Here is a 12269-nt window from a genome sequence, read left to right on the forward strand (position 1 = left end):
CCCAAATTGCACCAGCCCATGTACCAATTCCTAAGTATTCTATCTATAGTGGACATAGGTCTGGCCACTACCATCATGCCCAAGATATTAGCCATCTTCTGGTTTGATGCCAAGACCATCAGCCTCCCTGAGTGCTTTGCTCAGATCTATGCCATACATGGCTTTCTAGGCATGGAGTCAGGGATCTTCCTATGCATGGCTATTGACAGATGTATGGCTATTTGCCATCCCCTCCGCTATCCCACTATTGTCACAGACACTTTTGTCTTCAAAATCAGTGTATTCATGGTGCTCAGAAATGGACTGGCTGTTATCCCAGTGCCTTTGCTGGCTGCTCAGAGAGATTACTGCTCCACAAATGAGATTGAACACTGCCTGTGCTCCAACTTGGGAGTCACCAGCTTGGCCTGTGATGACAGGAGACCCAACAGCATTTGCCAGATGATTCTGGCCCTGTTGATAATGGGAGGTGATTTAACCATGATCATCCTTTCCTATGCCTTGATTTTCTGGTCTGTGCTGAAATTGAACTCTGCAGAAGCTGCATCCAAAGCCCTCAGCACCTGCAGCTGCCACCTCATCCTCATCTTCTCCTTCTATACTGTCATTGCAGTAATTTTTGTCACCCACCTAGCAGAGAAAAAATATCCCCTGATCCCAGTGCTCTTCAATGTGTTGCACAACATCATCCCCCCAGCCCTCAACCCTCTAGTGTATGCTTTTAGGACCCAAGACCTCAGGTTGGGCTTCCAGAAGTTATTTCTGCCAGTTAAAAACAGCAAATGTGTCCAAATCAGGTGAGCTTGCTGGGGTCAAATTTTGAGTGTGTACAATCTCCATTTCTTCCAGACATGTGGAGAGCTTAGTCAAAATTTTTTAAACTACATGAGCAACAATTTTAATGTCCTACAAGTGTTTGTTATATCATCAGAGTGTATCCTAGCTCTTATGATTCATTATTTCCATTATTTCAGAATACATCAGAGCTATTCTGATGGACTAAAGAATTTTATCACAGATAATGACTTTTGTGACTACCAAGAATGCCTTTGATAAATGCAAATGATCTACCTTGGGTTATAATGAACAGGGTAGGCATGAGGACTTTGTACACAAGTGGGATTTCATACATCTATTTGTGGGCAGGTATGTGGAGGAGTAGATAGAATGCAGAACCTAGAGTCAAAAAGATGTATATTCTCATTTTCAGTCTAATCTCAGATTCTCAATAGTTGTGAGAGCTGCATTTTCCTCATCTATAAAATGGGCAAGAGAAAACTATGTCACTGAACACTGTCAACAGGAGAACTTTGTACACAAGTGGAATCTCACACATTTATTGGTGGGCAGCTGTGTGGATCAGTGGATAGAAAGTGGATAGGAATATTTATATTCTGTTTTCCAATCTAGCCTCAGACACTTACTGGTTGCATAAATCTGGGCAAGTCACTTTACCTTGTTTTCTGTAGTTTCATCATCATTTAAATGAGTAGAGGAATGGAAAACTATTTGAATATCATTGCCGTGAAACTTCAAGGAATCAGAAATGACTGAAAAACAACAAATATTCATTTCTGACTTCCTTGCTTCCATTCTTTTAAATTATGACAATGAGTGAGCACCCTGTGCAGAAAGGGATATGTATGTCTTAGAAGGATATGCTTTACATTTACACTAATGGTTAATTCAAACTAAGCTTGCTGAAACCCAATTGGCCTGATAAGCTATGCTTCTCCCAAGGTCTTGACAAGTTACTATATATCCCCATGTATAAGACACACCCATGTATGAGATCCACCTTAATTTGGGGGCCCGAAATTTGAAAAAGAAATGTATTCCATAAAGTGATTGAATTCAAGTTTTATTCATCATAAAATTCATACAACTCCTCATCACTGTCAAAACTCCCATGCAGTATCTCATGCTCATCTGTGTTTGATGATGAATCACTGTCTTAGGAGAGGCTCTGACTGCTCTCCTGCCTGTGCTCTGGTCTGGTATGCACTCCTTGGGCAAGTCTGGTGCATGGACACATGCTTAAACTATTCCATTTCATGAACCTGAAGCACCAATTGTGTCCTTGGAAATTAATTTTTCATCAGCAATTCTTACCTCCTGCTGACCCATCTTTGTGGACACAGGAATTCCAATTGCCCTTTGTTCTTCAAGTCCATCTCTTCAATTCCCTCTCTAACTCAGGTCATTTGGCTGACTTGCCTCTCATGGCCTTCTTCAGCAAGAGCATTTTCAGTAGGGTTTCTTCTTCTAGTCTCAGAATCTTATTCTCAGTTGAAAGAGGACCAAACAGACATCCAGCAGCACAATTTCCAATCACTTTTGTAAAGTGGATCTCTTTGAACTTAAATTCAGGACTGCATGAAACTCTTTTTCTCAGCTGTCTCTGGGCAGAACATAACCTAATATGCGAGTAATTAATGTGAAACAATGAGCACAAAGAGAACCGCGAAAAAGCAGGTAATGCAAGGAAAAGTTGCTACAACCATTTTTTTTTCCAAAAAAAGGTCATGTCATATACATGGGGAAATACTGTAAATCCAAGTCCGTCTTTTTTTTTTTTTTTTTTTTGCAAGGCAAATGGGCTTAAGTGGTTTGCCCAAGGCCACATAGCTAGGTCATTATTAAGTGTCTGAGTTCAGATTTGAACTCAGATACTCCTGACACTAGGCCTGGTGCTCTATCCAAAACGCCACCTAGCCTCCCCAAGTACCTTTTTTTTTAATTGCTGATTTGATAGTGCGTTAGAAATAAGATTTGGAACCTCAATACATAATAACTTTACAGATTTGCAAATCCTCTAATATACTAAGAATTATGAACACTATAAAACATACAAAATAAAAAGTTTAAAGGATGAGATAAAGATGGAATATTTGATTTTAAAATCCCTGGAACATAGGGAGGAAAGTAACACGGTCACAATAAACCTATGTCATGTGTCAAGAGAGGATGGATTGTATAAGGGAGGTACTTGAGGCAAAGAAACGAATTAGGAGACTCTAATGAAAGTGTAGGGAAGAAGTGACGAGATCCTGTAGCTGGGGGTCAAAAGTCTGTGTAAACATAAGGAAGGATAGAAGATTGAGAAATGTCTTCTGACTTAAAAAGTAAAGATTTAGCAACAGACTAGATAGGCAGAGTGAAGGAATGTTAGGAGTTAAGAGTGACATAACAAAATTATATATTTAGATGGACATATGGTAGTGCCTTGGAGAGAAAAGAAAAATTCTAAAAGAGGGGAAAGATAAAGTAATAAGACTTACAAAGTACATTGTTATTCACTTATGTCTGATTATCCCCTGATTTTCATTCTTTGTCTCCCTGAAAATGAAAATTGCTTTTCTACTTGTGGACCTGAGAAAACAGGGAGAGAGAAAAGAGGCAGAGACAAAAAAAAACCAGACATTAGAGAAAGAGAAACCTGGAGAGAACCTTGGTGTACACTCACACACTGAGGATAACACATGGATTTTCCTCAAAAGATACTGGAATAGGGGGAAAATGAGGAAGAAAGAATATTCAGAAGTTAGTCAATAATCCTGAATACAACAAAAAAAAGCAAATAGCCTGCAGACTAAAACTTTGTTTGCAAATAGGACATCAAACGAAGTCCACAGCAATTTTAAACTCCCATTGTACATATCTAGGACATTTTAGTGCTAGATTTCTGCCGTTTCATACCTGTTAGGATGTGAATAAGAACAAAAAAGATGCACAATTCATTAAGTGACTCATCCCTCAACCTTTTGAGCTTCAAATTTCTTTCCCAACTATATGTAACCTAAAAGGACTCCTGTTTTGTTTATTTTTTATTTATTCAATAAAAAAGAATTTTCATAATGTGGCAAAATACAAATATTATTGTACACAAAACAGCAAATATACTATGTATGACTTATTATTACTTTCAAATGAACAATAAAATTATTATGTAAACCTTATTCTTCTAATTTCTTCCCACCCCCATACTAGAGATGATCACATTAGACACGCAATAAATGTTTGCTGTGTGTATGTATATGTATGAATAAAAATATATGTATAGTAACATATATATCGCATATATTGACACATAAACTCATCAACAGATATACAATTTATGTACATGCATATGGATGTGTATATACATACATAAAGACTTTCTTATTCACATACAAGAAAACTGTATTCTTTATTTTAGAAACAACAAAAATAAGAAGACTGCATTTAAAACCCTCAGCAGCAGCAAATATGATGATCCTCGCCTGGTGTGAAATCTCAGCCCCCTGTCTCATTCTCAGTTCACGGACTTCATCCCATCTGACTTGACCTATATTGTCTTTGCCTTGATATCTCCCAGGGTCTTTCTAAATGACAATTAAAGGAAGGTCTCTTCCATGCCTCACAACTTAGTCACAGGAGAGGCTAACAATCATATTCATCCTTGGTATCTCTTCTCCCCCGCCAAGTCAGTAGAATGTTTTTAAGCATATTTTCCCAGGGTTCCAAACCAAGAGTGGCTGTGCATAAGCATATTATCTCCCTTGAACATCAAAAGAACTAGCAAAATGAAAAATAAGCTTCAAAAGTCAAGTAAACATTTATTGAACTCTAACTAGGCATCACTGCGCTGAGTTCAATGCTGTAATCCATAGAGAGGCAAAAAAAAAAAAAGAGAGAGAGAGAGAGAGAGATAATCCCTTAACAAAAAAAAAAGTGATACAGTGCTAGAAACAAAGGACTGGAGTCAGGAAGATCTGGATTTAGACACTGTGCAGCCCTGCACAGGTCAATTAATCCTCTTTTGTCTCAGTTTCTAGAACTACAAAATGTAGATGTTGAACAGCATCTATTTTGCAGGGTTGTGCGGATCAAATAAAAATAACATACTGATAGCAGATTGCAAACTTTAAAGTCCTAGGTAAATTATTATAATTATCACTATTTATAATCATTATTTCCCAGTAAGGAAATTGATGTCAATAGATAGTATAGGTCAATGAAAGGAATAAATCATGAGAAAAAAGTAAAGTTAAAAAAAAGAGACCAGATTATGAAACACTTCAAAGTCAGAGGAATTTAGAGTAGATCCTAGAAATAATATAAGGCTACTGTAGTTGAATAATGGTGCATTGACTTAGATCTTTTCCTTAGTATGATCACTAATAGCTAAGTGGTAGCTGAACTGGATTAGGGGTGACTTGATGTAAGGAGAATGATCAATAGGCTATTGTAATAATCCAGAAATTAAAGGAAGGCTTGGTGGCACAGTGGATAGAGCTCTGGCCCTGGAATCAGGAGGAGCAGAGTTCAAATCTGACCTCACACATTTAATGATTACCTAGAGTGCAACCTTGGGCAAGTCACTTAACCCCATTGCCTTGCAAAGAAAAATAATAATCATGGTGGCTAGGTGGCACAGTGGATAGAGCACCAGCCCTGGAGTCAGGAGTACCTGGGTTCAAATCCAGTCTCAGACATTTAATAATTACCTAGCTGTGTGGCCTTGGGCAAGCTACTTAATCCCATTTGCCTTGCAAAAACCTAAAACAGTAATAATAATAATAATAATAATAATAATAATAATAATAATCCAGGTATTAGTTGCTGAGGTACATAACCAAATTAGTGGAGGTGTCAGATAAGAGAGAAAGGGGCATCAAGACAGATGTTGCAGAGGTAAAATAAATAAGCTTTCACAATATAAGGAAAGGGTTAGGAGTTTGGGAAGGGGTGTATTAGAATGAAACTCAAAAGACAACATCAAGGCTTCAAGTGCAGGAATTTAGAATTGAAGTTGTAATAGGAAAGTTAAGGAGACTGGAGGGAATAAATGTTTGAGTTCTTATATGAGTGTGAATTTGTATGTGTGTGTGTCTATGTGTGTGTGTGTGTGTGTGTGTGTGTGTTGTGGGAGAGATGATGAATTCTGCTTTTTTAGTGTACTTGTTTGAAAGTTTTATTGAGTTGCTTTCTTGTTTTGTTTTAACTTTTGTAGTTCATTAAATAGTTCCAAGTGACACGTGAAACAATGTTTAAGAATCATTTTGCATTCCAAATTCTCTCCCTTTCTCCCACTCCTCCTCCTCCTCCCTTTTTGAGTAGGCAAACACTCTAAATTCAATTATACATGTGAAGCCATTACAAATATAATTCCACGTAATTCATGATTCAAAAGAAAACAATAAAAAAGATTATATGCTCCAACTTTCAGAGTATATCAGTTTTCTTTGACTTTTAAACACATTGAGATTAGGGGTGTCTTTAGAACATTCACTTGCCAACCTAGGCAAGTTGAGATATAAGATCCAGGATGGAGAGAGGATAGAGATGACTAAATAGATCTCACCTGTAATCTGAAAAAATCATTTTATGTAGGCTTGATTGGAATAGAAAGAATCTGCTTTCACACTAAGAAGTTTAGTGTTTGGAAAAGATCTCACATGTTTTTTACAAGGAGCAAATTATCCTCTTGAATTTAAACAGGGCTCCCCCCAAAAATTGCATTGGCACTCAGACTGAATAGATGAAAGCATTCTGTACTGCACAATCAAACATTAAAATCATTGGCCCTGATTCAATGGTTCTTCTGGGATTACTTCGCTTTACATCTGGGAAAACAGTCCTTCCTCCCATTAACCAATTGCCTCAAATAGTCTCTATCCATCCCTCAGTCCCTTAAAATGCTTTACCTGGTTTATAAAATACCATTTCTTCCCTGTGAGCCTCTGCTTATTGTTAACTCAGAGTTTAACTCAGTTCCTTGAAATAACTCCTACAGGACTGATAAATAAATATAGTCTCCCACTTCTCTGTCATTGGTTATGGTGAGTACCACAGTCTTGTCTCCACAAATTTCTTCTGTGAGTGCCTAAGATCTGATCTGATCATGGTGGCACTGTTAAAACTCTTAGTCTTTTATCGAAAATTAACCATGAAATGTGCCAAAGATGAGAGGGATCCAACTGTTAGAGAGAGGAACCTTAGTAAGGGGTTGATGGCACTAAAGCTAACACCTGAACAAAAGAATTCTCTGTAGGTCAAGCAGCAGACATTTAACAGTGCCCGACACATATAGCTGAAATAATCACAAAACATATACTAAGACTGTATGTGTGTGCATTATTTTACCTAGATGAGGAAAGGCAGTATTTTGATCCTGTATCCAAGAATAAAAAGCTTCCCCATGATTAAGAAAAAGTTCTAAAAATGTCAGAATTGTTTCTTTGACTCAGTGGAGCAAGTACCCATGTCTGAAGAATGGTGCCATTACAGAATTGTAGAATCTTACTGTTATTTTAATCTAATTGCTTGATTTTTCCAAGGAATCTTTCTGCACCACCAAAAAACAATAAAACTATAAGACTCTTATAATAAATGGGCAGAGTCAATTAATTACAATGATTCGCATCAGTCAATCCAAATTTATCTGAATCATCCTTCCTTTATTTTTTTTTTTAGATTTTTCAAGGCAATGGGGTTAAGTGGCTTGCCCAAGGCCACAGGGGTAGGTAATTATTAAGTGTCTGAGCTCAGATTTGAACCCAGGTACTCCTGACTCCAAGGCCAGTGCTCTATTCACTGCACCACCTATCCACCCCTCATTCTTCCTTTAAACTCCATCACTTTTCTGCCAATAGATTAGTAGTACCTTTCACCTTCACTCTTCCCAATCCCTGTTTTATCACTGCATAGACAAGAGTTCTAGTCTCTCAAAGACGTTTGTCTGCAAAATGTCATTTGTCCTCTTTGTTTCTATCAGCCTCAGTTGTTAGAGCTCCCAATTACTTTTGTAACTCTATTTTATTATTTCTTATGAGCAACAGTATTCCATTATCTATATAGACAATAAGGTTTTAACTATCGACCATTAGGAGGGCACCCGTGTAGTTTCCAATTTGGGGCTATAATAAAAAGAATGAGTAAATTTAAAAAGGAAATGAAAAGAAATGAAAAAGGAATTGGTACATTTCATTTATTTCCAAATTATATATAAATGAATTCAATTCACCACTGTTTACCTAACATGCTACCCCCAGAACAGCTCTTGGAACTCCAGATCAGCAAAAGCAAGGTTGAAGACCATAAGATGAGCATGCATCATGTTTTGATTTTTGAAAACTAAGACTATATTCTTTTGTTTGCTAGCCTCTATATAATATACTATCTACAAGAACATGCAATCACATGGAATGATTTCTATTACACATTGATGGTACTACTGAGCCATCATTAGATGGGATCATCATTAATTTGATGCAATTAAATAAAAAATTATCTTAAGTTTCTACCATGTCTTAGTTGGTCTTAGGTTTGGAAAATATTAGCTTAAAATACTATGTAATTTTTTTTCTATACATTATCTCATTTGTTCGTCTCTGTCACCCTCAGAGGTAGGTCGTTTTTGATCATTTCCATTTTACAACTGAGGAAACTGAAACTAAGAGAGCTTAAGTGACTTGACTAAATTCACTCAACTTGTAAGTATCTGAGGACATATTTGAACTCAGTCTTCCAGACTCCAAATTCAGTACTTTAATGCATGATGTCATCCAACTCCATTTTGCAACACTAAGAAAATAATTTATGACCCCATTAATGTTATCAAGGAGTTTACACTCCAACTATTTGAGGAAGGATTAGTGAAACAAATACATAGATTAATTTCATGTGGCTGTGGGGGTAATGGTAGTAAAGGAAAAATATGAACTAGATGATCTAGAAACATTTGAGTATATAAGAGAATATCAAGGAATTCTACTTGCTAAAAGTAACTTTTTGGCTAAGGCAAAATGATCTTAACGGCATGAATTAAGAAAGCATGAATGAAGATTTTTAAGAACCTCTCACTGTAGCAGGGCATCATGTAATTAGGAATTTGGAGACCCTGACTTATGGCATGGTACTCTGTGCCCTCTGATCTACTACTATAGGGAACCAACGAAAAGGAGAAAATCCATTGAGAACAAGAGTGGCACTGTGGGTGATAGGGGCAGGACATGGGGTGGGGTGGGATCTCTTATGTTCTCACTTGCAACAAGTTTTCACAGAACCATATTCAAAAGTAGGTTGGACAGTTTCAGATTCTGACTAGCGTGAATGACTAAGATAACAGTATAGTCCAATGTGAATCAGGAAGAGGGCATGGTTGAGTGAGTGTATGTACCTTTTATACGGAAGACAACTAGAATAGGTCACAGTGGAGAAGGGAAAGTAGGAAAAAATCCTGGAAAAGACTAATCCTTGCCTCTTGTTCATTCTTGTTCTTATTAGAGGCAAGGGATAGAAATGAAAAAGCTACAGTTGTCATTAGCCCCAAGGATTCCGATTCCAATTCTGTGACAAAAACAATTCATAGATAAATCCAGAAAGAATCTTGGGATCATAACTTCTATTTTAAAATGAATGGAAGTATAGGTATTACTTAAAGTTAATTATCTTGAAATAGTGAAATTGCCTGAGAGAAACATTTTTAAAATAGCAGAGAAGGACCTTGAGGGTCATGTGTTCTGTGGTTGTTTCACATTTTGTGTCAATGTGTATGCTTTTGTACTTAAATGTGTCCACAAGGAAGTTATGTTATCTGTAGAATAGAGAACAAGATATGTGGAAATAATGAACATGACTGATAGTACCAGATAAAGAACCATTTCAACAAAGAAAAAGTCCTGCACCAATTTTGTCTTCTATTAGCCACTGCAATGAGTAGACTCCACAGCCTGGATCCTTGTAGTCTGCATCACAGAAATTCAACTATTTCTTAGAATTCAAGGCATTAAAGAATAGGGATTCTATTGGTAAAATTCTGTGAATGTATTTTGAAATACCACAGCATTTACAAATCAGAACTTTTTATGAATGGTAGAATAAGAGAATGAATGGTTGGAAACATGTTTTAGAAAAGTGATTCTGGAAAAATTTTCTTCTTAGAGAAAGATGACGCTATCTGCAAGATTCATCAATGGCTCCCATTTCCAGGTCACAGAATTCATCCTTATGGGACTCCCAGGAATACATAGTTGGCAACATTGGTTATCTCTACCCTTGGCATTGCTCTACTTCGCAGCCATCAGTGCCAATCTGCTTATCTTCATCACCATCTGGAAGGAACCCAAATTGCACCAGCCCATGTACCAATTCCTAAGTATTCTATCTATAGTGGACATAGGTCTGGCCACTACCATCATGCCCAAGATATTAGCCATCTTCTGGTTTGATGCCAAGACCATCGGCCTCCCTGAGTGCTTTGGTCAGATGTATGCCATACATGCCGTTCTAAGCATGGAGTCAGGGATCTTCCTATGCATGGCTATTGACAGATATGTGGCTATTTGCCAACCCCTCCATTATTCCACTATTGTCACAGACACTTTTGTCTTCAAAATCAGTGTATACATGGTGCTCAGAAATGGACTGGCTGTTATCCCAGTTCCTTTGCTGGCTGCTCAGAGAGATTACTGCTCCTCAAATGAGATTGAACACTGCCTGTGCTCCAACTTGGGAGTCACCAGCTTGGCCTGTGATGACAGGAGACCCAACAGCATTTGCCAGCTGATTCTGGCCCTGTTGATAATGGGAGGTGATTTAACTATGATCATCCTTTCCTATTCCTTGATTTTCTGGTCGGTGCTGAAGTTGAATTCTGCAGAAGCTGCATCCAAAGCCCTCAGCACCTGCAGTTCCCACCTCATCCTTATCTTCTTCTTCTATACTGTCATTGTTGTAATTTTTGTCACCCACCTGGCAGAGAGAAAATATCCCCTGATCCCAGTGCTCTTCAATGTGTTGCACAACATCATCCCCCCAGCCCTCAACCCTCTAGTGTATGCTTTTAGGACCCAAGACCTCAGGTTGGGCTTCCAGAAGTTATTTCTGCCAGTTAAAAACAGCAAATGTGTCCAAATCAGGTGAGCTTCCTGGGGTAAAATTTTGAGTGTGTACAATCTCCATTTCTTCCAGACATGTGGAGAGCTTAGTCAAAATTTTTTAAACTACATGAGCAACAATTTTAATGTCCTACAAGTGTTTGTTATATCATCAGAGTGTATCCTAGCTCTTATGATTCATTATTTCCATTATTTCAGAATACATCACAGCTATTCTGATGGACTAAAGAATTTTATCACAGATAATGACTTTTGTGACGACCAAGAATGCCTTTGATAAATGCAAATGATCTACCTTGGGTTATAATGAACAGGGTAGGCATGAGAACTTTGTACACAAGTGGGATTTCATACATCTATTTGTGGGCAGCTATGTGGAGGAGTGGATAGAATGCAGAACCTAGAGTCAAAAAGATGTATATTCTCATTTTCAGTCTAATCTCAGATTCTCAATAGTTGTGAGAGCTGCATTTTCCTCATCTATAAAATGGGCAAGAGAAAACTATGTCACTGAACACTGTCAACAGGAGAACTTTGTACACAAGTGGAATCTCACACATTTATTGGTGGGCAGCTGTGTGGATCAGTGGATAGAAAGTGGAGAGAAATATTTATATTCTGTTTTCCAATCTAGCCTCAGACACTTACTGGTTGCATAAATCTGGGCAAGTCACTTTACCTTGTTTTCTGTAGTTTCATCATCATTTAAATGAGTAGAGGAATGGAAAACTATTTGAATATCATTGCCCTGAAACGTCAAGGAATCAGAAATGACTGAAAAACAACAAATATTCATTTCTGACTTCCTTGCTTCCATTCTTTTAAATTATGACAATGAGTGAGCACCCTGTGCAGAAAGGGATATGTATGTCTTAGAAGGATATGCTTTACATTTTCACTAATGGTTCATTCAAACTAAGCTTGCTGAAACCCAATTGGCCTGATAAGCTATGCTTCTCCCAAGGTCTTGACAAGTTACTATATATCCCCATGTATAAGACACACCCATGTATAAGATCCACCTTAATTTGGGGATCTGAAATTTGAAAAAGAAATGTATTCCATAAAGTGATTGAATTCAAGTTTTATTCATCATAAAATTCATACAACTCCTCATCACTGTCAAAACTCCCATGCAGTATCTCATGCTCATCTGTGTTTGATGATGAATCACTGTCTTAGGAGAGGCTCTGACTGCTCTCCTGCCTGTGCTCTGGTCTGGTATGCACTCCTTGGGCAAGTCTGGTGCATGGACACATGGTTAAACTATTCCATTTCATGAACCTGAAGCACCAATTGTGTCCTTGGAAATTAATTTTTCATCAGCAATTCTTGCCTCCTGCTGACCCATCTTTGTGGAAACAGGAATTCCAATTGCCCTTTGTT

The 12269-nt window shown here is 37.6% G+C and overlaps 2 protein-coding genes across 2 annotated transcripts in view; both read left to right on the top strand.

Moving 5' to 3' along the window:
* LOC141507911 (olfactory receptor 56B1-like) overlaps positions 1-4271 on the top strand; it is a 9904-nt gene extending 5633 nt beyond the window's left edge. Inside the window, exons 3-4 of the mRNA XM_074216049.1 lie at positions 1-797; positions 4199-4271. The exon at positions 1-797 is cut by the window's left edge and continues 3 nt beyond it. Of these exons, the coding sequence (XP_074072150.1) occupies positions 1-797; positions 4199-4271 (870 nt within the window). The remainder of the gene's footprint in view (positions 798-4198) is intronic.
* A 5662-nt stretch (positions 4272-9933) lies between these two features.
* LOC141507915 (olfactory receptor 56B1-like) lies at positions 9934-10908 on the top strand. The gene has a single exon (XM_074216062.1). The coding sequence runs from the start codon at positions 9934-9936 to the stop codon at positions 10906-10908; it is 975 nt and encodes a 324-aa protein (XP_074072163.1).
* Positions 10909-12269: the final 1361 nt, after the last annotated feature.

The sequence above is a fragment of the Macrotis lagotis genome, chromosome 1 (assembly GCF_037893015.1).
Source record: "Macrotis lagotis isolate mMagLag1 chromosome 1, bilby.v1.9.chrom.fasta, whole genome shotgun sequence".
In the NCBI taxonomy this organism is placed as follows: Eukaryota; Metazoa; Chordata; class Mammalia; order Peramelemorphia; family Peramelidae; genus Macrotis; species Macrotis lagotis.

What these genes read in the sequence shown, in the direction of transcription:
- LOC141507915 (XM_074216062.1), top strand. Translation starts at nt 9,934, where the DNA reads ATGACGCTATCTGCAAGATTCATCAATGGCTCCCATTTCCAGGTCACA.